The sequence below is a fragment of the Rhincodon typus genome, chromosome 27 (assembly GCF_021869965.1).
Source record: "Rhincodon typus isolate 14 chromosome 27, sRhiTyp1.1, whole genome shotgun sequence".
Taxonomy (NCBI): domain Eukaryota; kingdom Metazoa; phylum Chordata; class Chondrichthyes; order Orectolobiformes; family Rhincodontidae; genus Rhincodon; species Rhincodon typus.
The window spans coordinates 7,053,708-7,080,821 of NC_063358.1; the positions used below are offsets into that span (position 1 = coordinate 7,053,708).

Consider the following 27,114-nt stretch of genomic DNA (forward strand, 5'->3'; position numbering starts at 1 on the left):
CCAGATTTTTTTTAAAAAATTATTAAATTCCACCAGCTGCCTCAGCTAGATTCAACTCAGATCCCTGAAACATTACCTACATCGCTGGATTAACAGTCTGGTGATAATACCATTAGGCCATCGATTCCCTGAGATCATTCCACTAATCAGGAAGGCCTGAACAGGCTAGGCCTCTTTTCTCTCAAATAGGGAAAGTTGTGGGTGGCTTGCTTAAGGTCTCTGTGATATGAAAGGGTTTTTTTAAAAGAAGGTTTGTATTGTGGGTGAGAGAGAGTTTCCATTGTAGGAGAATGACTGATAAAACCAATAAAGAATTCAGAAAAATATTGTTGACCCATGAAACGATCAGAATATATCTCTGACTAACACTTCTAACAGTTAAGACAAGTAACAAGATACATTGAAGAAAAATGACACAAACTAACAAGGGACAAAGGATGATAAGGTCATTGCTGAGGGGGTGAAATGAAGATTATTAGGTAGTTGTCCATGGGGAACATAATTACCACACAGGCTATTTGTTTGGACGGTCAGCGTCTTAGTATACCAGTGGCCTAGCGTTGCAGTCTTGGCCCGGCGTGGCGATCTCTTGTTTGGTTGATTTTATGCATCAACATGCTGACATCAGTTGTCAAGTGCCTGGGGGACATGACTTGGTCTGATATGTTCTCAAAACAGTTTGTATCTGAGGTCTGGAGGAAGGCAAATGTTACTCTTTAAGCAGGATGAAAAGAGAGAGAGAGGAGTGAGAGAGAGATATTTGAAGATTTTGAGGCGGAGATGGAACAAAAGACAGCGGGACGAAACTGGATGATTTGGAAAAGGCCGGATTCAGAAGAGTACCGGGATTTTTGCAGCATTAAAAGGCACTGAAGCAGGTCAGAGAAATAGGGAATGAGAGCCTGTAAGGGTTTAATAGGAAAGAAGAAAACAGTCAAATGGAGGGCCAGGGGCCAATGTAGGTCTGTGAGTATGGGGAAGTGATGGCTGAATGGACGTTCTTCCTTAATAAATAATGAGCTGTGGTTTGGATGAACTGGGGTTAGCAGAGTGAGACAGGTGGAAGCCAGTAGAATAGATATCCCTGAGGGGAAGAAAAGAGGTTTTCAACTATTGATGAACTGAGACAGTCGTTGAAACAGGCAAATATTAAGGCAGTGAGCATAAATTCCAAGAGGACTTCAAGGTGGTAAAGGGTCTGGCTCTGTCCCAGGTAAATGCCAAGGGAAGAAACCAAGCATTCTCCAAAAGGAGAGATTTGAACAGTGATTAGGAGGGGCCAGGGTGGAATCTCAGTGTGCACAGCTGTTTTCAAAAAGTGGTTCTGTGCAATTTATTGCAGATGAGTCATACAGATAGGCGTACATCAAAAAAACACATCCCACAGGGAGGAAGATATCTCCAGAGAAACCAAGCAGGTGTCAGTCTGCTTTCACATAGCTGCTGACCAATCCCCTGTTAAACGTGGGTAGATTTGATGTAGATTAGCTATCTAGGAAGGATATATTGTAGGTTATGTTCCGTTATGAGGAGAGATTATACAAATTAAGCCTGTTTTCTCTAGAATTTGGAAAGTTAAGGGGTGACCTGATCAGAGTGTTCAACATGTGAACAGAGAAAGATAGAATAGATACAGATAAACAATTTTGACTCGTTGAGGAATCATAATCTGAGAATTAGGACCAGACAGTTCAGGAGAAATGCTAGGAAACACTGCTACACACAAAGAATGGTAGAGGTTTGGAACTCTTCCACAAACAGCAGGGGATGACAGATCAGTTGTAATTTTGAATCTAAAATAGATATATTTTTGTTGAGCAAAGGTATTAAGGATATGGGCTAAACGCAAGTTTATGGAGTTAGGCCACAAATCAGCCATAATCTCATTGAATGGTGGAACAGACTCAGGGGCTGAATGGCCTACTCTCGTTCCCATTGTCCTATGTACGTCAATTTGCCTCCTGACCTTTGATGGAGCCTTACTCAGATAAGGTTACACTGAAATCAGGCCCTCAATCATTATAACATTTTAACGCAGGATAGTTGGCTGAGGGGGCATCACTTCAAACCCAAACTTGTAGATCTTAAAAGCTACATCAAGCAATGCCTAACGAATTTCACCTCTGATTACTTGCTCCCATCACACATCCAGATGTCCAGGATTACAGCAGCTGCTTCAATTATCTCCTCCTTTCACACTTTACTCAAGCTCATTACTCTGCACTCAGTGCTATGTCAGGTGCCATTGTTGAGATATCCTTGAGCAGTTAGTGTTGTCTAATAAGGTATTACTCAGTTGAAGTGGATTCCATGACAAACTCAGCAGACTGCGCAACCTTTGACCCCATCTGATCTTTTCAGCTCCTAGTCTGGCGGGTTTTGAATTCGGTAAATGTTTGAGTCCAGCTTCTCTAGTTCTTTGCCCGCAACCTCACAACCTCCACCTTAAGTAGAATGAGGTGGCAGGTCCTGAATCCTATACTATTAGCACCAATCAGATCCACATCAGCCACCCAGGACAACCGAACCACGCACGCACCATCCTGCGCCCCTTCCTTGTCTCTTGGCAGATGAATACAGTCTGGGAAAGTGTGAGGTTATGCACTTTGGTAGGCGGAATAGAAGCATGGATTATTTTCTAAAAGGAGAAGGGCTTCAGAAATCTGAAGCACAAAGGGACTTGGGAGTCCTAGTTCAGGTTCTCTTAAGATTAACAAGCAGGTTCAGTTGGTAGTTAGGAAGGTAAATGTAACGTTAACAATAATTTCAAGAAAGCTAGCATAAAAGGCAAGGATGTATTTCTGAGGTTGTATAAGGCTCTGGTCAGATCACATTTGGAATACTGTGAATAGTTTTGGGTCCTGTTTCTAAGGAAGGATGTGCTGGCATTGGAGGGGGTCCAGAAGAGTTTACAAGAACGATCCTGGGAATAAAGGACTTGTCATATGAGAAGTGGTTGAGGACTCTGGGTCTGTACTTGATGGAGTTTGGAAAGATGAGGGGGAGCGATCTGATTGAAGCTTACAGAATACTGAGAGGCCAAGATACAGCGGATGTGGAGAAGATGTTTCCACTAGTAGGACAGAATAGGACCCAAGGGCACAGCCTCAGAGTGAAGGGAATGACCCTTCGGAACTGAGATGAAGAGGAATTTCTTCAGCCAGAGGGAGCTTAGTCTGTGGAAGTCATTGGAGTAGAGGGCTTGCCCCGTGTGGTATCCTACTTCAGGATGTATAGGAGGATTCATTATTTCACTCAAATATTCCCCTGCAATGTGGCCTGTCAGGGTTCTCTATGTTTGGCCTGTTCATGTTGAATGAGTATCAAATCAGAGCCCGAAATAATTGATATGAACAGTACGAAGGCAGGTGGAGTCTTACTGGGATTGTCACAGGACCTATAATCCAGAACCCGACACTGATGCTCTGTGGAGGTGAGTTTGTATCCTTGTCTGACAGCTGGTGAATTTTTGAATTAAATTAATAAAAGCCATAAGAAACTGTATCAGAAGTAAGCCATTCAGCATCTACCACGTCAGCTCCCTCATTCTGTGAGATCGTGGCTGATCTGATAATCCGCAACTTCACTTTCCCGCTTTATCCCCGTAAGTTTCAAATTCCTTACTGATTAAAAATCTGTCTATGTCAGCCTTGAATGTACTTAATGAGTAAGCCTCAACAGGCCTTCATGGTAAAGAATTCCACAGATTCACAGCTCCCTGAGAGAAGAAGTTCCTCCTCTCTTTTCTCTAAAATGCATGGTCATATAGTCTGAGATGAACCCTTCAGGTCCTAGATGCTCCTAAAAGGAGAAACAATGTCTACGTATCTAACCTGCCAAGCCCCCTCAGGATCTTGTATGTTTCAATGAGGTCTCCTCTTATTCTCCTCAATTCAAACATATACAGGCCCAATCTACAGAACCTCCCCTCACAAGACAGCCACGTGAACCTCCTCTGGATTGTCTCAACGGAATCCACAGCCAGAGGGAGTTTAAGGTTTGAGAAAAGGTGATGGATAACAAGAATTAATTGAGAAATCACAAAATCAGGCGTGGTATTAGAAAAATAATCTTTGCTAAACATACCGTAATCTTCAGTACCTGTGAAATCACAAATCCCAAATTTGCATATCCGCACCAAAAAATAAGTAGCAACAAAATTCAACATCAGTGGGCAAAAATCGTGTATCCCAGATTTTTAACCTATTTTTAATTTACTTTTAAAAGAACTGTGCACTCATAAATTTCATGGGCTTCTCAGATGGAACCCTCGCGGATACACAGTAATGAATGTAATTACATCTGGAATCATTCTCATAGATTAAAGGTAACGTCACCAGTGTCCTACAGGACCATAGGGCTGCTCTATCATCAGAGAGAGAGAGAGAGATGACTCTGGTGGTTTAACCTGAGAGTCACCACACCTCAGGTTGAGGGGAAAGGTTGAGAAGGAGAGTCCTTTGTTATGATGATGCTGTGCCTTTAGAGAGATGTATCCTGTCCCATTTCTCTTGCAGAGGAGTGTTGTCACAGTGGTGTCAAAATGCCTCCTTCAGACAGGTAGTTGGTAAACAGCTTTGGAGTTCTCTCTGGGTGTTTGTTTTCAAGAAAGGCAAAACAGACATGAGTGGGCGGGCTCAGGCCCATACACATTCCCAGACAGGATTTTAGTTTTGCTTTCAGTTAGTTGATAGTTTTTGCTGGCTACTGGAGCTAAAAAGTTGAGTTGCTGCTGCTAGAGTGAAGTCTCAGACAGAGAGGCTTCCACTTAAAAATCAAGGGGCAGATTGTTTCTTTCGATGTTTCTACTGGACTGGAGAGAGACAGTGTGGGAGAATAATAACCGTTCGGCTGTGTTGCTGAATTGCCTCTGCCAAAGGTGTGTTTATGAGATGCTGCCTCTACTGGAATAGTTGATGGTTAGTTGTTAAACAATACATTACTCTATTAAAATATTTAACAAGATAAAGTTACGCCAATTCTTCTTTTTGTTGTATTTTAACTGTTGTTGTAAGAATAAAAGTGTGTTTCGATTAAAGCTTTGTAATGGACAGGTTGAATCATATCTGGAACACAGTACCTGACACTTACCTTTTAAAAAAAATAAAAGTTAGGGTGTAGGCTATCTCCGTAATATTCTTTGCAGGGGTCTGGCCTGTCCCACAACATTATAGTAACTTCAGCTGCTGCAGGAACTGAAACCACACTGTTAGTGTCACTCGGCATTGCAAACCAACTGCTGAGCTCACCAAACATCCCTTCATAGATTAACAGAGTCATCTCAGCCATATTTTCCGTGATGAAAGGGGGCTTCAATGTGAGAAAACCAAACAAATTCTGTCACTTCTACTTCCTGTGCAAAGTGGTTGTGGAGTAACAGGGCTGCATGTGGGTTCTTGCCCAGAGCCCATCTGCTCTCCTTCTTTATTTTACCTTTGCTCCTGCTCTTTTCATTCACTCTATTTCCCTTTTATTTTGGTCTTTTCTTTGCTCTCTCCTGCGGCAGGTTGGTCGACAGCACTGGCTCAGTAGCGAGACTGGGCCACATGCGGAATGGCTGACACGGCTTCTCCCGGAGATAAGAGGCAGCTGCAGCATATTGAGGACATTCTCCTAGTGATGGGGACCGGTGGCAGTGAGCTCGTTCTCCCACCGTTCGGAGCTGGCGACAACGAAGCTCTTCCAGCGACCGGGGACAGCGGAGCTGGCAGCAATGGGCCCTTCAAGATGGCAGAGCTGGCAAGGCGACATCTGCAGCTGAAACGGGACTCATGGGCTGGCAGCGACCTGGTCTGGCAGAGGAGCCAGGCTTGTGGGTTCAGCAGCTTCAGCGAAGTAGGCCCAGCGGCGAAGAGATGGAGCCTAAAGTGGAGCAACTCCTACATTGGTGGGTCTGGATCAGGCAGGAGCAAGGTGTTGGAGGTCTCCCCTGAAGCCAGGTGCTGGCCTGGATTGGGTCAGAAGGACTGTTATTCTGATTTTTTACTTCGAACTGGTCCCAGGAATGAAAAGCTTAACATATCAGGAAAGTTTGAGGACTCTGGGACTATACTCATTGGAGTTTAGAAGGATGAGGGGGAATCTAATTGAAACTTTCAAAATAATGAATGGCCTGGACAGAGTGGATGTTGGGAAGATGTTTCCAATGGTAGGAGAGTCTAGGACCCAAGGGCACAGCCTTAGAGTAAAGGGAAGACCTATTAGAACGGAGATAAGAAGAAACTACTTCAGCCAGAGAGTGGTGAATCTATGGAATTCACTGCCACAGAAGGCTGTGGAGTTCAGGTCATTGAGTATATTTAAAGCGGAGATAGATAGGTTCTTGATTGTCAAGGGGATCAAGGGTTACGGGGAGAATGGGGTTGAGGAACGTATCAGCCATGAATGATTGGCGGAGCAGACTCGATGGGCCGAATGGCCTAATTTCTGCTCCTATGTCTTATGGTCTTCTGGTTTGTTTTTATGATTTATTCCTATGATTTACAATGCTGGTCTATTAATTTCTTTAACAACACAGTGTGGAGCTGGAGGAACACAGCAGGCCAGGCAGCATCAGAGGAGCAGGAAAGTTGATGTTTCGGGTCAGGACCCTTCTTCAGAAATAGGTTTTCTTTACTTTTTTTTGTGTCCTAAGAATTTGATCTTAAATATCTGTAATTTATACCTAAGATGCGCTGTAATGCAGCGATGGTAAACCTTTCACTGTACTCATTTGAGTGCATGTGACAATAAACCTAATTCAATCCAATTCAAGGAGGATCAATCTAACTTGGTACAAATTCCATTTTGGCCTCAGTAAATTAGCACTGACCAAGTGCTCTAGTGGTAACAGCTGGCCAGTATTCTGCTGTGTAGAGCGGAGTACATAATGATGCTCCTGATGTCAATGATACTCAAGTTGGAAATATTTGGAAGGAGGCAGCATGTTATCCAAGGAAGCTGAGGCCTAGCAGCTGGAAAGTGGAGTCCGTTTGGGGAGAACAGGTGGTTATGATCTCTCTACCTCTCCACGGCTTCTTCCTCTTTCCAAACATCAACCTCTTTGAGCAATTTCTGCGTTATCATTCCTGATTTTTCCTTCTAAGGCTTGGTGTCAAAATTGCCAAAATGATTTCACCGATATTGCTTTTGTTAAGTGCTTTTCTCTGTTAAGATTCATTCTTGGAATAGAAACTGTTGTTGAGATATTTGATATCAGGAGTTTTCTTGGAAAGAATATTGACCCTCTCCAGCACCAGGGATTGCCCTCATCTTCCAGCTGGGTCTGCAGTTTTGAATTCTTTTTATATAATTCATTGACAAACTAGAGTTTCAATGGCAATTATTGCCCATCTGTAATTTCCCCAGAGGGCAACTAGGAGTCGACCACGATGCTTATGGGTCTGGAGTCACATGTAGGCCAGATCAGGTAAAGACAGTAACTTGTTTCTCTAAAGGGCATTGTTGAACTAGATTATCTCCCCAACAGCGTCGTGAACATCGCTGGACTCTTAATTCTAGATTTTCGTTGAATTCACGGTCCACATCTGCCATGGTGGCTTTGAAAGCAGAGCCCCGAACATTACCTGAGTCCCTGGAGTAACAGTCTCATGCAAATGCCAATAGGCCGTCACCTCCTATCTTTGAAAGATTCATTGCCCTGATTAGTTGGCAACACCTTTATTGGTGTATTGTGCAATATTCATCATAGAATCCCTACAGTGCAGATAAAGGCCATTCAGCCCATCGAGTCCACACTAATCCTTCAAACAACATCCAATCCAGACCCACTCTCCCACCCTATTGCTGTAAACTGGCATTAACCATGGCAAACGCACCCAGCCTGCACATCCCCGGGCATTATGGGGCAATTTAGCATGGCCAGTCCACATAACCTGCACATCTTTGGACTGTGGGAGTAAACCAGAGCACCTGGAGGAAACCCACCCGGATACCGGGAGGATGTACAAACTCCACACAGACAATTGCCCAAGGGTGGAATTGAACCCAGGTCTCTGGCGCTGGGAGGCAGCAGTGTTAAAAAGGTGAATGAGACAAGGTGGTCAGTAATTGCTATGCTCTAACTGAGGCCAAAACCTGATGTCCAAGCCAAGGTGACCTCTATCACTTTAGGGCACTGAGGGATTAACTGCTCCCACCCTGGCTGGTCTGTATATAAAACTCCCTTTTATAACCTCCGAACAGCAACAGTCTAGCACTTTTAACCTAAACAAAACATCTCAAGGTGTTTAGGACATACAAAGGGTGGTCGAAGTTTGGAACTGTCTTCCACAAATGGCAGTGGATGCTGGATCAGTTGTTAATTTTCATAGAATCCCTACAGTGTGGAAACAGACCCTTCAGCCCAACAAACCCACACTGACCCTCAGAGCATCCCACCCAGACCCATCCCCCTATAAACCCACCTAATCTACTCATCCCTGAACACTATGGGCAATTTTAGCATGGTCAATCCACCGAGCCTGCACATCTTTGGACTGTGGGAGGAAACCGGAGCACCCGGAGGAAACCCACACAGACACGGGGAGAATGTGCAAACTCCACACAGGCAGTCGCCCGAGTGTGGAGTTGAACCTGGGTCCCTGGCGCTGTGAGGCAGCAGTGCTAACCACTGAGCCACCGTGCTGCAGTTTTCTGGGGTATTGTTGCACTATCAGGAAATCCCTGAGCAGGGCAGGGAGGTCCAGACCTCACCACCCAATCTGCCGGGAAGGGCCCTCCTCAGAAACAAAGCTGTAGCACTGGGGAAATGCTGATGTCAAGAAGGAGCCTCATGTACAGTGTAAAACTAGGGCTACAGAAACAGATTTATAGCACCGAGGCCCCTTGGCTCATTATGTCTGTGATGACTGAAGAGAAGCCCCTCAATCTCATCACACCATTCCACTTCTTGGTCCATACTTGAACTTATGGAGTCATAGAGTCATACAGCACAGAAACAGACCCTTAGGCCCAACAGTCCATGCCAACCATGTTCCCAAACTAAACTAGTCCCATCTGCCTGCACTTGGCCCATATCCCTCCTTCCTTATTTGTGTACTTAGCCAAATTTTAAATCTGAGATAGACACATTTTTGTTAAGCAAAGGTAGCAAAGGGCCAAAGGCAGGTATATATAGTTAGGCCACAGGGCAGCCATGATCTCAGTCAATGGTGGAACAGGCTCAAGCAGCTGAATGGCCCACTTCTGTTCCTACGGCCCTAAGGAAGTGTAATTAGGCAACTTTTGATGCTGAACCACCCAAGGATTCTTTGAGCTGGTAACCAAATGTGAGTCAAAAGTTTAAGGAACATCTCTCTGGAATGGGAATGTGGGGATTGGGAGGAATAGTGGACAGGGTTTAGAAAAGAAATCCCAGAGTTTATGATCCAGGCCAAACCACAACTACCAATGGCAGAATAATTAAAAGCAAGGATGAACGAGGGATCAGAATTAGGGAAGGTGCAGAGACTGCAGACATCATAGGCCCAGAGGAGTTTACAGAACTGAGGAGAGGTGAAGCTATTGAGGAAATGTGAGTAAGGATGTGATTTTAAAGTTCACGTATTGTTGGACCAAGGGCCAATATAAGGGAGCATATATGGATGTTGTGCATGAGCTATAGTTTACAGAGACTGCAAGGTGGGAAACCAGTCCAGAAAATCAGAAATAATCTGCAGCTGAAGAAAAGAAACATTGTTCTAAATTGACTCAAGTTTACTGCAAATTTTAACTTTCCATTTTTTTTTCATAGAGTCCCTACGGTGTGGAAACAGGCCCTTTAGCCCAACAAGTCCACACTGATCTTCACTGCATCCCACCCAGGCCCATTCCCCAAACCCAACCAATCTACACATCCCTGAACACCATGGGCAATTTAGCATGGCCAATTCACCTAACCTGCACATCTTTGGACTGTGGGAGGAAACTGGAGCACCCGGAGAAAACCCACGCAGACGCGGGGAGAATGTGCAAACTCCACACAGACAGTTGCCTGAGGGGGAATTGAACCTGGGCCCCTAGTGCTGTGAGGCAGCAGTACTAACCACTGAGCCACTGTGCTGCTCCCCACCAGGCTTATGGAAGGAAAACTTTGTCTGCATCACAGAGAATCCTGCGGTCTTACCTACACTATGTCCCTGCTGGCACCGTATCCCACGCAGGTTTTAACCAAAATAAAAGCAAAGTACACTCTGGTCACTGGAGATCCGAAAACATGGGACTCAACTGGTCTGTCAACTACTGAAACGGAGTTAGCGGTTTCCCGTCCAAAGACTCTTCTTCAGAGCCAACCTGAGCCATATATTCCAACAAAGGATGCAACAAATTTACATCATAAATCCTGACTTGCTCTCATGTTTAATTTGTTTTGTTTCTCACGCCGTTTTATTCAGTTGTGCTCAGGGACACTATACGATTACTTGCTGAGGGAAAGGGACAGGTGGCACCAACCAGGGAAGATGGAGAGATTAGATCAAAATGGAAAAGAAGTTGATAGAGATGAGAGAATACAAGATGAACTAGTGTGGAAGTAAGAGGCCAAGATTCGTTGAGGAAGTTTCACCTTGGACCCTCATTGCAATATGAGGCAGAGTTGTGGAAGGCAGATTAAAGATTTTCCTTCCCTGTGACTGAAATTGGGAGACACAATGTGTGACTGTAATTTTTAAGCCTCTAGTCTTAGGCTCCTCAACCAGTGGAAACAGGTTCTCTCCACCTGTGCCATAAATAGCTTGTGTTTGTGTTATTACACCTTGTAATTGAAACCTTAGCTTCCAGGTAGCATTCTCTTAAATGGTGATCTTATGGTTGTTCTTCAAAGTGAGCACAGTTCCACAAATGCTAGTTGTGCTCTACCCTTAGTGGCCACATGTTAATCTTCTTTGACAGCATCTTGTATTTAATACGCTCCCATACTGCAAAATGATCCAAATGCTCTTGTGGTGCAGTGGTAGTGTCCCTACCTCTGAGCCAGGAGGTCTGGATTCAAGTCCCACCTTCCCCAGAGATGTATAGTGACCTCCTTGGACAGGTTAGTTGAAAACAAAATGTAGGTGTCAGACAAAATTCAATGTGGAAGAATAGCCATTTCAGTAAGTTAGTGGAGAGGGATTTTGGGGAAGCAAGGAAGAGAGGGAGGTAACTGACATTAGTGGGATCAAATCTGGGCAAAGATGCTGGGAGAGAATGAGAGGGAAGGATAAACTGGGGATCGTCTTCTGGATCGATATATAGTCAATTACATTCTTGCTTTATGTTGTAATCCTCCAGTAGCTGTGAGAAATTGGGATTGGCAACTCCTTTAGCTGATGTAACTGGTAAAGTATCCAGGTCTTTTATCACTGGTACGTTACCTTCACAAACCACGGTACTAACCTATTCAATCACATTCATCAACAAACCTCCCCGGCTTTCAACCAACAAGCGGTCAACGAGCAGGCTGCGGGGAACTTACAATATTTGCAGGTGTGATTAATGCTGGAAACTGTGTCTCTACAGAGTGAAGATACGGCTCAGAATCCAGTCAGTGCCCTCTTGTCAACGTCCTCCACCTCCCCCACATACCCCCCTCCCCAACCCACCTCCAGCCCCTGTTCTGCCCAGGGGTAAGGTTAGAAACATAGAAAATTGGAGCAGAAATAAGCCATTCTGCCTTTTGAGACTGCTCTGCTGTATAATAGGATCACGGCTGATCATCCAACTCAGTTCCTTGTTCTCACTTTCTCCCCAGTACCCTTTGATCCTTTTAGCCATAAGCATTATATCTGACTCCTTCTTGAAAATATTCAATGCTTTGGCCCAACGTATTCTGTGGCAGAGAATTCCACAAGCTCACTATTTTCTGGGTGAAGAAATTTCTCCACATCTCATCCTAAATTACCTACATTGTACCTTAGACTGTGACACCTAGTTCTGGACTCCCCTGTCACCAGGAACATCCTTCTTGCATTGACCCTGTCTAGTCCTGTTAGAATTTTATAGATTTCTTTGAGATCCTCCCTGTCATTCTTTTGAAGTCCAATGAATATTGTCCTGACCGATCCGGACTCTCTTCGTATACCAGTCCTGCCATCCCAGGAATCAGTCTGGGAAACCTAAAAAGGTTTAAAATCTTCTTGATCTCTTTTCCTTCCTCTTCCAGATTTTCCCATGTTACATTGGGGTCACCACAATGGCTAATTCATCACCTTCGTGTCAACTTTGATTTCGGAGGGTGGACTCACAGCTGGCTGTCTTTCCAGCTTCATTCCCCCCACCTCCCCACCAGCCTGCAGACTGCCACCAATACCAATGGCATGCCTGCACCGGGGACTGGATTCTTTGGAATATGGATACAAACCCCACCCCACATGGCCCACCTTTCCTGTTCCAAATTGAACCAAATCTCCTTAGTCTTACCTTTGATGCTCCAACCTGGGAACGCAAGAACAACTCAGTCCCTTGAGCCTGCTCCGTCATTTACTACAATCATGGCTGATCTCATTTCGGCCTCAACTCCATTTTCCTCACTTGTTCTCCTCGACTCTTCAAACCGTTAATAATTAATCCGTTTATGTCCTCTTTAAATTTACTTAATGTTCCAACATCCACCACTCTCTGGGATAGTGAATTTCAAAGACTTATGACCTTGAGAGAAGTAATTCCTCCTTGTCTCTGTTTTTGATCTGTTCCCCATTATCCAAAATCTTTAGCCCCTTCATGTCAGCCTCAGTAGTGCATGCTGTTCTATGGTACCTTGCCCCTGCTCCAAGACTTCCCAAGTCTTGATGCTTGGAAGTGATTCATCAATACTTTTATTGATCTCATGGTCACTTTGCTCGTTGTCTCATGCTGGTGGAGTCCTCCATCTTGACCTTTTCTACATGCAACTCCAGAGTCATGGATGCCTTCAAGCACAGAAAATGGCTTTTCAGCCCACCAAGTCTGTAACGCTCAAAAGCAACCACCTGATTATTCTCATTCTATTTTCCAACACTTGGCCCATTGCCTTGTGTGTCTTGGCATCGCTAGTGTACACCTTTTCTGTTTAATTCATTCACGAGATGAGGGCGTCACTGACTGGGCAGCATTTATAGCCCATCCCTAATTGCCCAGCGGGCAGTTCAGAGTCAACCACATTGCTGCCGGTCTGGAGTCGCGTGTTGGCCAGACCAGGTAAGGATGGCATTTTTCTTCCCTAAAGGAAATACTTCTGAAATGTCAAGAGGCTTTTTCCTCTACCACCCAGACAGGCAGTGAGCTCCACATTCCCATCATCCTTGAGGTGAAAAAAAGAAAGTTCCTCACCTCCTCTCAAACTTGCTGCCTACTGCCTTAAATCTATACCCCCAGGCCCACCAAAGGGAGAGGTGTCTTCCTTTATGCCTGTAATCCCCTATAATTTTATACACCTTTGTCATGCCCCCCCACCCCCTCAGTTTCCTTTGCTCGGAGTAAAACAACCCTAGCCTGTCCAGTTCTTCTTCATAACTAAAGTTTTCCAACCAGGCAACATCCCGGTAAATCTTCTTCTGCACCCTCTCCAGTGCAATCGCATCCCTCCTATAAAGTAGATTCCAACTGCACACAGTACTCTAGCTGCGATCTAACTAGTGTTTTATACACTTCCAGCATAAGGGAGCTTCAAAATGAAAGTTCCAACTCAATCTCCAGACATGCACGATGACGCTCAGTGGATAGTAATTTAAAAAGTGAGCTCAGAGATGCAGGGGCTAATTGTCCATCTTATTGCAAATTGCCTCTCAGTAGCTCGCAGAACTACTGTGAGAAAGTTACATCCTTTATCTTTTAGCAACCCTCTATATATGGAAGTGATTTACACTGGTACCATATCACACTAGACTTTAAATAATGTTGCTATTTTCACATTTATTACATCGTATTAAAAAAAAACAAAACACAAATGGGGTGTTAACAATGACTCTGAATAGAAAAGATTGCAACAAAGTCTTTATATTCGTTTTCGGCACCTTTGAAGGACATTCAGTTTGGTCTTTTACATTCAGTATTAACAGAGAGAGAAAAAAAATCAGCTGTTTACACAATTTTTAAAGCAAATAAAATTTTAAATGATACGTTGAAATAAATATTCTTGAAGCATCTGTACCAGAATATGGCAGCGTTTGTTCACAGAGTTGCTGTCCCCAGTATATGAGATTTAGTCCCATAGGTTCCAGACACTCCACAGTACCAACACCACGTAAATATCACTGTGTTGTTTGAATTGAAGAGAGTTTGTATTTATATAGTGCCTTTTGCATCCCTTGGACATCTCAAAATGTTTCACATACAATAAAGTACATTTTTTAATGATGTGCCATCATTACTCGTTGTGGAGAGTCTGCAGACTATTTGACTGTGGGAGGCTTATTTGTCCTGTCAGAATTAGAGTTTCACATTAGGGATTGCAGCTGACTGGCCAATTCTTAATAAAATCCCAATCCTACCACAGGACCAGGAAGGGTGGTGGGGGGGCCAGAACAGTTGGATAGTGGGGGCAAGGAAATGTTAAGTCACACATAACTACAATTTAACCTGCAGAATCTCAATGTTATCATCTCCTTTTGGGATGCGCACAGTCCTGCTCAAACCCTTCAACTCACAAGCTCAGCTCCCACGAGCTATCCTAGAAATATGGGACAAAAATAAAAATGTCTCAAAAGAAGGTGCGGTGGGCAAGTGTTCAAAACAAGGGGTAATCCGTTAAAAGGACAGTTGGCCAAGCTGCATTGCTATCAGTTATTTTAGATTCATAGGTGCAAGACAGAATTATAAAGGACTGAAGTTGAAACCATGTGAACCTGTGTGCCTTGATGTTTCATAAATTGAAAGCAATTCATTGTGTGGGAAGTTCTCAGAACATCCTACGGGATACAATAAAGACCCTTGATAAATACAAGAGCTTTCCTTTACCACACCATTTACAATTTGCATTTAGAGGTAGAGGTAATTTTTAACCAACTTTAACCATTCTTACCTCTGTGGTGTAAGAATGAAAGTTTAACAGTGACAGATGCGGATCCTCTAACAGGTGGTAGACTTAATTATCAAGAGCTGGCAAAACAAAACAATAAAATTCATCTCAGAAAATATCATTGTTCAGCCTTAAGGCAGAAATGTTGATCCAAACAGATTCATGGGGTGGAAACCTTACTCTATCAGCACAACGCTGAATTATTTTCAATGCTATCGTTTGAAATTTTAGATCTTAGATTTTCTGTGTGGTAATCATTTTACATTCGACTATTAATGCCACAACATCAATCAAAAAATCCAACCTAAATGTTTCCATAAATGGTAAAATCAGACTTCAAGTAAATCTCATAAATAGTCAACCTGGACTTGCCTGGTATTTGAGCCCTGTTTTACACATTATCTTCATCCAATATGCTGAAAAGTCTCTCATATATCCTCTCTCCTATATCCAAATATCCCTTTCCACCCACCAACTTCGTCACCTCCTCTTCCAAAATCCATGACTCAATGCTGCAGCAAGGATAGGGGTCAGTCTCACATCAATGTTGGGTGGTTTACTGCCTGTTCACCCAAATCTTACAAGTCAAGGCAACTCAATTCCACTCTGTCACTGACTGAGCTGCAGGTAAGGGAAGGAAGGAGGGATTAATAGCTCAGATAATTGCAAACAAGTTCCATCTGGGCAATTTGAAATTTAAACATTCACCTAGTGGATGTGTGCCACCATCTACTTGCATCTCGCTAACAAAATTACTCTTCCCATTATCTTGGGGCCCCTATCAATAAATGTAATCTGACCCTCATGCACTAAGGCACACACACACACAAAAATATCACTTTGCCTTCACACACGCATGAAAATATAATTTCACCATCACACGTACAAAAAAAGTCATTTCACCTTCATGCACAAAAAGTATAATTTCGCCTTCACGCACACACAAATGTAGTTTAATGTTCACACTGAAAAAGTTATAATTTCACCTTCATTTACACAAAAATATAGCTTCATCTACACACACATACACACACACAATAATTTTTTGACTCTTTCTCTCTCTCTCACAGCGATCACCTTTGGTAACAAGCTGAAAATTTATTTTCCTCCCACAGGGAATTTCCATTCACACCGGTTGCTAGATTGACAATCCTCCCCTTATTCATAATGACCTAACTCAGAACACTCTGCAAACAAGCACATCACATTTTAGGAGATTAGCTGACAAGAAACTGTGCATGTGGATACAGAAGGCTGAACCCCAGAAAACAAGAGCCATCTCAGAGGATTACACTAAATCCTGATTTACCAACATCCTCCTACACTGCACACCCCCGAACCCTCACCTCCCTTGCCAACCCTCCACTAACAATGCGATCTAATCTGGGAGAGATAATCCCTGATTTGATCTATTTCTGTAACACATTTCTGCCCCAGGATTGAGGAAGGTTAACAGTTCAGACATGCACTATAAAGCAGTTTCACCCTGTAGAGGAATAAGGGCTCAACTTACACCTCTTTTTAAAACAAGGAGTGTTTAAATTCCTCAGTTTGATGAAGGCACACACACACACACACACTCCCACACATAAACACACATAAACACACAATCTGGAGAGTTTCCCAAAGTCAAATTCTCTTTTTTAGCGAACAGTCCATTGTGTTATAGATCACGTTGATTCTCCAGAATAGGTTCCACAAGGACATCCATGGCCTGATGCATCTTTCCATTTCCCTGATATTTTGGGCGTTTCTTTCTCTTGTGAGACTAAGTTGCCTTCCATAAACGCAAGTTCTGTTTCTCAGTCCTGCTTCCACACGCCTTTACAGCAGGGAGCACCGGCAGCTGAAACATCCCATCCTCGAGGCTTTCAAGGTGGCCCTGGTGGCGGTTTCAAACACCTCCCAGACGCCTTCCTTGGTCTTGGCTGAGCATTCCAGGTAACGGTAGGCCCCGATCCTCTCAGCCACGGCCTGGCCCTCTTCCCACCGGATAGGCTCCTTCTTGCTCCGGGCCAGCTCCTTCCACACTCGCTGGTCACTCCTCAGGTCCTTCTTGTTACCCACCAGTACCACTGGCACACTGGGGCAGAAGTGCCTGACCTCGGGCATCCACTTGTCCGGAATGTTCCTCAGCGAGTCGGGGTTGTCCACGGAGAAGCAGATGAGGATGACGTTGGTGTCGGGGTAGGACAGGGGCCGTAGGCGGTCATAGTCCTCCTGACCGGCCGTGTCCCACAGCGCCAGCTCCACCAACTTCTGGTTAACTTCTATATCTGCCACGTAGGTCTCAAATACTGTAGGGACGTAGTCTTCGGGGAACTCGTCTTTGCACAGAACAAACAACAGGCTGGTCTTACCACAGCCACCGTCACCAACCACCACCAACTTCCTCCTTAACGTGGTCATCCTGCCCTCTCTGGTACACCTTGATCTAATTCCTGATGTGATCAGGAAGCTCTCTTGTGTTCAGCCACCTCGAGCACTCTGCAGGATTATCGCTCTCAGCTGCCTTTTATGAACCTTTTTATGAATCAGTGCAAGCAGCGACAGGCCAATCCAGTCTGCCTGGTTTCTCTGAGCTCAGCCCTCCCGGCAGAATGATTGGGCTGTTCTGCAGCAATTCAATGACATCACCACTGCTCAAATCCTCGCTTTCCCCACACCTTTCACAGAGCCCAGGTACTGCGTTTAAAAATAGCCAGCGGCTTTTCGTTCTTGTTGTTCAGTTCAGCTTTGTTTTTTTTCTCTCTGAGCTGACGCACACCACAGACAGAGACCATTCAGTCTATCAAGTCTGTGCCAGCCCTCTGAACGATTTGTACAATTATTCCTCTCGGGGATCATAGAATCCCTACAGTGCGGAAACGTCAGCCTTCCCGCTCCTCTGATGCTGCTTGGCCTGCTGTGTTCATCCAGCTCTACACCTTGTTAGTGCAGAAACAGGCTGTTCGGCCCATCAAGTCTGCACCAACCCTCCAAAGGGCATCCCTCGCCCAGACATGCCCCACATTACCCTACCCTGTCCCCGTAATCCTGTATTTCCCATGGCCAACCTACCCTAACCTGCACATCTTTGGACTGTGGGACGAGATCCGCACAGAAACAGGGAGAATGTGCAAACTCCACAGAGGCAGTCATCCAAAGCTGTTAATGAACCTGGGTCCTTGGCGCTGTGAGGCTAACCACTGAGCCACCATGTTGCCCCCTCCCCCTTAACCCACCTCTGACACCACCCCCAACCTCCGAGTTGCCCTTTTGTAATGGGAATTTCCTTTTCAAAGTTGAAAGTGAATGAGCACCCCCCAGCATTGAATCCCATCCAGTTCATTACAACTCACTGAGTCAATTCAGTCCCATTACCTTCCCTACAGCTGTTTCTTTGCCAAAGATCTTATCATGGATTCTCGGATTCAGGCTGTCAAAAGCCCTTTGTAATCTCCATCTCCTTCTCCTTCTCCTTCCCTTTCACTTTCACTTTCTCCTTCACCTTCTCCTCTTCCTCTGCTGAAGGTGTTGACTGTCGGTGGGGGGAGCCTGAGTTGATACCATTCTTCACCTATGACCCCCTTCCCCTTTACAATCCAATTGGTTGTTTTGGGAATGTAGCACATTGTGAAAGCAATCAATAAGGAAACAAGGAAAGACAGAAAGAAAGAGAGAAAGAAAGAATGGAAGATAGAAAGATTTGCATTTCCGTAACCCCTTTCCATTAAGTATTTCCTGTAGGTGTTGCCAATTTGTCCCCGGTATGCTCCGACAAACAGCAATGTGATGAGATTTCTTTTTTTTAACTCATGTTTGGCGTGGTTTTCCAGTTCTCAGGAAAAGAAGGTGAGAGATGGGCACAGTCCCTTGGGTAAGTGCCTTTATGGCACAGCTTGTGGGCCAAGGAGGAGAATATTCTCTCTCAAGAATGATCGGGATGCCTTTTCTAAAGGTTGGACAGTTGCCGAAAGCGATGGCTAAGTTACTCAGCACAGGCTGAGGTTCAAACCCTGGGTCAGTCCGGACCTGGAATGGCTCAGTTCCAGACTTGTTGAGGTACTGAGGGAGGGTATTTGCACTCAGTGACTGGGTCTGATTCCCAATCAGAACACACAGTAGGGACAATGGAGGGGTAGATTCAGCTGGGTCACAGTGGTCAACCCTCAACTCTACCTGACCACCTCAGCTATGTCGCAGCTCTCCAACAGGAAGGCCTAATATCATCTTCTCAGAACTAGGCCAATGAGAGTCAAAAATAAAAACCTTTCGAAAATAGATTTTTTTTTGACATTCATCTATGGGATGTGGGCATCACTGGCTAGGTGAACATTTATTGCTTGTCTTGAAATGCCCAGAGGGCAGTTAAGAGTCAACCACATTGCTGTGGGCCTGGAGTCACATAGAGACCAGACCAGGTAAGGATGGCAGTTTCCTTCCCTAAAGGACATTAGTGAACCAGATGGGTTTTACCCAACAATCAACAATGATTTCATGGTTGTCATAGACTTGTAATTCCAGCTTTTTGTGAATTGAATTTATATAGCCACCATCTGCCATGATGGGGTTGAACCTGGGTTCCCAGAACATTACCTGCGTCTCAGGATTTATAGCCTCATGATAACACCACTAGGCCATCGCTTCCTCTGCAGACTTTTAGAGTTTAGAATTTTAGAGTTTCTAATAACATTGACTGGCCCATCTCATGAGAGAGGACTGTTTTCTCTTTACTCCTCCTGCCTTCTTTGAAACTGGGGGTAAGCAGCTTTTTGAGACTTTTACCATTTTAACCATTAGCACCAAACCTGTACCCAACTCCACTCGTTTCTGGGAGAAAGACAATAATTACTGCAGGTGCTGGAAGTCAGAGTCTATAGGTGTGAGGCTGGAAAAGCACAGCGGGTCAGACAGCATCAGAGGAGCAGGAACGTCAACGTTTTGGGCCGAAACCCTTCATCAGGTCTGAGGAGGGGGAGAGGATCCCAGAAATAAATAGAGGCGGGTGGTGGGGCTGGAGGAAGGATAGGAGAGGTGGTGTTGGGAGGGGGTGGGTATGTGAAATGACCCCAGTTTTCAAACTGATGGCTGCTCATCAGAACTGTATGTGTTTTGCAGATGCCCATAGAATGTGGGGAAGCCCACCAATGTCAAATAGTCAGTTGACTATGTAAGCTGACACACATCCTTTGGTCCAGTGTTCCTGGGCATGGGATGTCAACGAAGCAAATACAAAGCCAAATCAGAGGATTTTTGACAAGCACCTACTTGCTACATCATGAAGGATGTCATGATGCCATGCAACAGAGAGCGTTTGACCCTCTCATTGACTAACCCAGACAGGTTCACTTTGCTGTCAGTGGGATTGCACTGTGCACCTCAATTATAACAGTGAGAATACTTTCAAAGAAAGAAAATTAATTGCTTAGATGCATGGACCTTGTGTAAGGTTCTGATAATCATTACGGAGGTTTGTTCTTTCCATTGAGGGAGCAGTGTGAGAGACAGCTGGCCAGCGATGATTGCAGACAGAAATGGTGAAAGTTAGAGGCTCTTCAATCCTTTACCAGCTGAACGCTCTTTGTTTCAAGTGACCTCTCACAGTGTCGAGATTTGGAGAGTAAAATAATTGCCACCCAACGCTGTATTTCCCAATAATCAATGTTTTGTCCATTCCCACAATTATTATGGATCTTTTGGTGTGATTTGGAGCTGTTTAGTTGGAGCTGTTAGACCCAGTGTGGCAGAAAGATGTTTTAATGTTCTGGCTTCGTATTTCAAATGGTCTCTTGTTCGTACTGAATTTACACCATGGGGTGGCACAGTTGAGTTATTTTCCATCTGAAATCCCTGAAGCTGTTTCAGAACTTAACAGAGCAGGTGACCTGTTTGCTGTTTTAACAGCTCTGTGGAATTAGAAGTAACTTCATAAAACTATTCAGAAAGTCTCGCCCTCTATGAAGTGTTTACGCATGTCACACTGCGCACTGGAAGAGCACATTCTGCTTTAGCATAGTTTATAAATTATTGTTCTGAAGAGGTATCACATTGCACATGAAATGTTAATTCTGTTTCTGCCCTCCACAGATGCCGTCAGTTTCTCCTGCACTTCCTGCTTTGTTTCAAATTAGAGACCTAATCCAATCCCTCCCTCCCCTCCCCCTCTCCCCCTCACCCCCCCCCCCCCCTCCTCGTTTTACCTCCTCACTCCCTCCCTCTCCTCACCTGCTGCTCACTCTCTCCTTCCCCCTTCCTCTCTCTACTCACCCCTCACTCCCTTGCACTACCTCTCACTCTTCACCCCCTCACTATCCCCCACTCCTCCCTCTCCTCATGCCCTCACCCACCCCCATTCCCTCCCTCTCCTCACCCCCTCACTCCCTCCCTCTCATCACCTCCTCACACTCCCACTCCTCACCCACTAATCCCTCCCACTCCTCTCTCCCTCACTCCCCCACTCCCTCCATCTCCTCACTCTCTCACTCACCCCATTCCCTACCTCTCCACAGCCCCTCAGTGCCTCCATTTTTCTCCTCATTCGCTCCCAGTCATTGACTCTCCTCACCTCCTCACTCCCTCCTAGTCGCTATGTGACTCCCTCCCACTCACTCTGTCATTCCCTCCATCTTGTTGAGGTTCCTTACCTGTTGCTCACTGACTCTCTTGACCCCCTCATTCACTCAGACTCACCTCCTCCCCCAACCCACTCACTTTGTCCCACTCATGTCCTCTTCCGATCACTTCATTTCATCCTGTTCACTCTGACTCCAGACTTCTTACTCCATCCCAGCCACCTCTTTCAGCATGTCATGCACCCACTCCCACACATAACCCCACTCCTGAGCCCTCATGAGGAGTAAAGGGGGCGGTGAGTGAGCTGGTGAGCACGAACCAGTAAGGAGATTAAGAGGAAAATGTCCAGTGGGAGGGAGTGAGGGAGTTGGAAGGGAAATGGGAAGGAGTGAGGGAGTTGGGAGTTGAATGTGAGTGAGTGAGGGGGTTAGGAGGGGAATGGTAATGGGAGGGAGTGAGGGAGTTAGAAGATGAATGAGAGAGTGAGAGTGTTGGGGGGTTTGGGAGAGGAATGAGAGGTGGTGAGGCTCTTGGTAGGAGAATGAGAGAGAGTGAGGGAGTTGCGAGGGAGCGAGGGTGCTGGGAGGAGAACGGGAGTAAAGGGGTTGGGAGATGAATGGGAGTGAGTGAGGGGTTTGGAAGGGAGTGAGGGGGTTGGGAAGATTAGGAGGTGAATGGAATCTTTTGGACTGTGGGAGGAAATCAGAGCACCCGGAGGAAACCCATGCAGACACAGGGAGAATGTGCAAACATCACACAGACAGTCGCCCAAGGCTGGGATCGAACCCGGGTCCCTGGTGCTCTGAGCCACCCATGTAATGCTCTCTCATTAGACAGGCAACTGGTAGAGGTGTTAACCTGAGGTTACCACACCTCTGGTGAGGAGAGTGGTTGAGAAGGAGAGTCCTTCACGGTGACCTCAGTCAGTGCAGGAATTCAAACCACACTGTTAGTGCCACACTGCATTACAAACCAACTACCCAGCCAACTAAGCTAACCAACCCTTAAACAGCCGGAGTGTGCTACCAACTCTCAGTACGGAGTTAGTCACTTGTGTTGAAATGTACTGGACGCAGAGAAGAGGCAGCTCTCAATGGTCAGCGCATGATTGGCCAGTCGATCATTAGACTCCCTTCATCTTGCCCACCTGCCCCAACTCATAGAATTTATTCCGCACAAGAGAAGGGCTTTTTCTGGGTGAGTTCATCGACCAGAAGTCACCTAGAACTTTGGGACACAGAATCATAGAGTTATACAGCACAGAAACAGACCCTTCGGTCCAACTTGTCTGTGCCAACCAGATATCCTAAACTGGTCGAGTTCCATTTGCTAGCATTTGGCCCATATCCCTCTAAACCCTTCCTATTCATGTATCCATCCAGATGCCTTTTAAATGTTGTAACTGTACTAGCCTCCACCACTTCCTCTGGCAGCTCGATCAACACACGCACCAGCCTCTGTGTGAAGAAGTTGCCCCTTAGGAACCTTTTAAATCTCTCCCTTCTCACCTTAAACCTATGCCCTCTAGTTTTGGACTCTCCCACCCTGGGGAAAAGACCTTGGCTATTCACCCTATCTGTGTCCCTCATGATTTTATAAACCTCTATCAGGTCAACCCTCAGCCTCCAATGCTCCAGGGACAAAAGCCCCAGAATATTCAGCATCTCCCTATGGCTCAAACCCTCTGGTCCCAAAACATCCTTGTAAACCTTTCACATTTGACAACATCTTTCCTATAGCAGGGAGACCAGAATTGTATGCAGATTCCGAAGGGGCCTCACCAATGTACTGTACAGCCATACCATGACCTCCCAACTCCTATACTCAATGCACTGACCAATGAAGGCAAGTGCACCAAACGCCTTCTTCACCACCCTGTCTACCTGTGACTCCACTTTCAAAGAACTATGAACTTGCACCCCTAGGTCTTTTTGTTTGTCAACACTCCCAGGGGCCCTACCACTAACTGGGTAAGTCCTGCCCTGGTTTGCCTTGCCAAAATGCAATACCTCACATTTATCTAAATTAAAAGCCACAGCTCTGAGAGACAACATGAATATTACATGTATACCTGCCTTTAAGAGGATAATACCATGCTGGGGGAGGCGATGGCCTTGAGTTATTATTGCTGGACTGTTAATCCAGAGAACCAGATAACATTCTGGGGACCCGGGTTCAAATCCCGCTACAGCAGGTGGTAGAATTTGAATTCAATAAAAAAGATATTTGGAGTTAAGAATCTAATGATGACATTGTCAATTGTCAGGAAAAAATCTCATGTGGTTCGCTAATGTCCTTTAGGGAAGGAAACTGCTATCCTTATCTCATCTGGCCTCCCTGTGACTCCAGACCCACAGCAATTGCCCTCTGGGCAATAAATGCTGCCTGGCCAGCAATGCCCTCATCCCATAAATGAATAAAAACAATCTCCTTTAAAGACTGTATGTGGTGTGTATACAATATTGTGACTTGACAGTTGGCCTGGTATAGATTGAAAATCGGTTGCACTGCTGCAATATAACTAGTTATGTGCTTTACTATGTCAACTACAGAGGGATTTGGGAGTCCTTGTCCATGATTCACAGAAAGCTGCCATCGAAGAACAATGGGGAATAAAAACAGCAAGAGAAATATGGACCTTTATTTCAAAGGGGATGGAATATAAAAGTTAGGAAGGTTTTGCTAAAACTATTCAGAGCACTGGTTGGACTGCAGCTGGAAAACTGTGAACAGTTTTAAGCCCCTTATTCGAGGAAAGCTATATTAGAAGAATTAAAATTACGTTTTATTGTCACATGTACTCAAGTACAGAAGTACAGGAGTACAGTGAAAAGTTTACAATGTCAGCCTTCATGTGCCATCTTAGATACAAAGTACCGAGGTACAAGTCTTAGATATAAAATAGAGAAATAAAGAAAAATGTTACATTACCTTAGATTGACTCATAGTATGTTAGAAAATAAGAAATAAGTCAGATAAACAGATTACAGATAAACATTACATTGCAGTAGATCAGCGCAGGGGGCTTCCACACATGGTCTGACTGGCCTCAAGCTGCTGACTGCCTACATTGGACCCCAGTCCAATTACTGTCTCAGCTCCACTCCATGCCCCCAGCCGCTCCATCCCAACCCCCAGCCGCTCCTCTCCAGCCCCCAGCCGCTCCATTATGGCTCTCCTCAACACTGAGAGGCTTCTGTATCACACACTGTATTGGAATCAGGTGCTGAGTTTAGGAGCAGGATGTGGCACGTGAGATTAGGACGACTGCTCATGTGGATGTTAAGAACCAGGAATCTCCCAGTTTGTTGCCATTGGCATTAGAGGCAGTTCAGAGAAAATTCACTAGGCTGATCCCTGATATGGAGGGACACTCTTATGAGGGGAGGTTGAGTAGGTTGGCCCTGTGCTGATTAGAATTTAGAAAAATGAGAGGTGATCTTGAAATATAGAAGGTTCTTACAGGACTTGACAGGGTAGATGTGGAAAAGTTGTTTCTCCTTGCGGGAAAGCCTAGGCACCAGAGGCCATTGTCTCAGAATAAGGAGATCGCTTATTCAAGACAGAGATGAGGAAGAATTTCTTCTCTCAAATGATCGTGAATCTGTGAAACTCTTTACTACAGTGTAAAAACTGAAAGAACTGCGGATGCTGTAAATCAGGAACAAGAACAGAAGTTGCTGGAAAGCTCAGCAGGTCTGGCAGCATCTGTGAAGAAAAATATCAGAGTTAACGTTTTGGGTCCGCCGACGCTTCCTCAGAATTTTCTGAGGAAGGCTCACCTGCTGAGCTTTTCCAGCAACTTCTGCTTTTGTCTCTACCACAGAGGGCTGTCAAGGAGGGTACATTGTTAAGTATACTTAAGGCTGAGATAGACAGATTTTTAATCAGAAAGGGAAACAAGGATTATGGGGAAAAAATACAGGAAAATAGCGATGAGGATTATTAGGTCAGGCATGATCTCATTGAATGGGGGAGCACAATCATTGGGCAAAATGGTTTACTTTTGCACCAATGGCTTGTGGTTTTAAATAAGCTAACTCACAGAGTTAATAAATCCCTGATGAGCAATTGTTGATTAGACCATTATCGCTAACATGACAATGAGGACAAAAACAGCACTATATGAACACAATCTATCTGTTATTTCTTCCCATGGATCTGATACTTCTGGTACCTACTTGTATTGCTGAATAAAATAACTGAAGAGAGTTTGCTGAAACCAAGGGTTGAGAGAAGCTGAAGGAAAAGTTGCAGTTTGCAGTCTTTGTGTGTTGTCTCTCTGGGAAGAAGTTCCTATAAAGGACATACCCACAGACATAACACACACAGGAAGTCAGGCAGACTGTCTCTACCTCAATGAAATGCTATGTGCTTTCATATAGCAACATTCCCATCTCTCAGAAATGTTCTATGGAATGATATGTTGGATGCAGAGATTGATGGGGTGATATGTGAGGACAAGGGGGATTCTGTCTTTATTTTTATTTTGGGTGAGGGATTTTGTGGGCAGAAGTGTGGGAAACGCAAGAGATGTGGTTGAGGGCATTTTTGATCACCAGAGGGGGTAAGTTACAGTCCTTGAAATAGGAGGACATCTGGGATGTTCGGGAGTGGATCACATTCTTACAGGAAGGTGGGTGAGAGGAGGTATAGTCCAGGTAGCTGTGGGAGTCAGTGGGCTTGAAATAGATGTCACCTGAGGCAGTTACCAGAGACGGAAACGGAGAGGTCCAGGAAGGGAAGGGAGGTACCGGAGATGGTCCGGGTGAATTTGAGGTTGGGGTGAAAGGTGTTAGTAAAGTTGATGAACTGCTCAAGCTCTGCGTGGGAGCATGAGGCAGCACTAAATACAGTTATCAATGTAGCAGAGGAAGAGATGGGAGATAGGGCCAGTGTTGCTGCAGAAGGAGGACTGTTCCATGTATCCTATGAAGAGGCAGGCATAGCTTGGGCCCATGCAGGTGCATATGGCCACCCCCTTAGTCTGTAGGAAGTGGGCGGATTATTTCCCTCCCCACCCCTATCTGCCTTGCGTAGGGACCACTCTCTCCCCGACTCCCTTGTCCGCTCCACGCTCCCCACCAGCCCCACCTTTCCCGGCAACCGCAGGAAGTGCTACACCTGCCCCTACACCTCCCCCCTCACCTCCATTCAAAGCCCAAAGCAAGCCTTTCATATCAGACTGGGACAACCGACAACTTGGTCTCTTGTATCCGTTGCTCCTGATGTGGCCTCCTCTACATCGGTGAGACCAAGCGGAGACTCGGAGACCATTTCCTGGAGCATCTGTGCTCTGTATGCGACAACGACAACACCTTCTGGTCACTAACCATTTTAACTCCCCCTCCCACTCGCTGTGTGACATGTCCATCCTGGGCCTCCTCCAGTGTCACAATGACACCACCCACAAACTGGAGGAGCAGCACCTCATATTCAGCCTCGGGAACCTGCAGCCCAATGGTCTAAATGTAGATTTTACCAGTTTTAAGATCTCCCCACCCCCGGCATCATCCCAGGACCAACGCTCCCTCTCATCCCCGCCTCCTTGACCTGACACAACCTGCCCGTCTTCTCTCCCACCTATCTGCCCACCCATCCCACTG

The 27,114-nt window shown here is 45.3% G+C and overlaps 1 protein-coding gene across 2 annotated transcripts; it reads right to left on the reverse strand.

Annotated features, from left to right (window-relative positions):
• Window positions 1-13,828: 13,828 nt before the first annotated feature.
• On the reverse strand, window positions 13,829-26,844 carry LOC109910510 (rho-related GTP-binding protein RhoB-like). Of its 2 annotated transcripts, XM_048613262.1 has the most exons (2): window positions 26,822-26,844; window positions 13,829-17,348 (listed from the first exon to the last, which is right to left on the reverse strand). In XM_048613262.1, exons 1-2 carry the CDS (start codon window positions 26,842-26,844, stop codon window positions 16,778-16,780), a joined length of 594 nt encoding a protein of 197 aa, XP_048469219.1. In that variant the 3' UTR covers window positions 13,829-16,777. The 2 variants fall into 2 exon arrangements, with proteins under 2 accessions (XP_048469219.1, XP_048469220.1); XM_048613263.1 differs by lacking the exon at window positions 26,822-26,844 and having other exon boundaries at window positions 13,829-17,444.
• Window positions 26,845-27,114: the final 270 nt, after the last annotated feature.

Bases quoted from the DNA above. Each gene is read 5' to 3' on its own strand.
- LOC109910510 (XM_048613262.1), bottom strand. From the start codon at position 26,844: ATGGTTAGTGACCAGAAGGTGTT. The intron at 17,349-26,821 runs GTCGTTGTCGCA...GACCACGTTAAG, and splicing joins GTTAGTGACCAGAAGGTGTT to GAGGAAGTTGGTGGTGGTTG.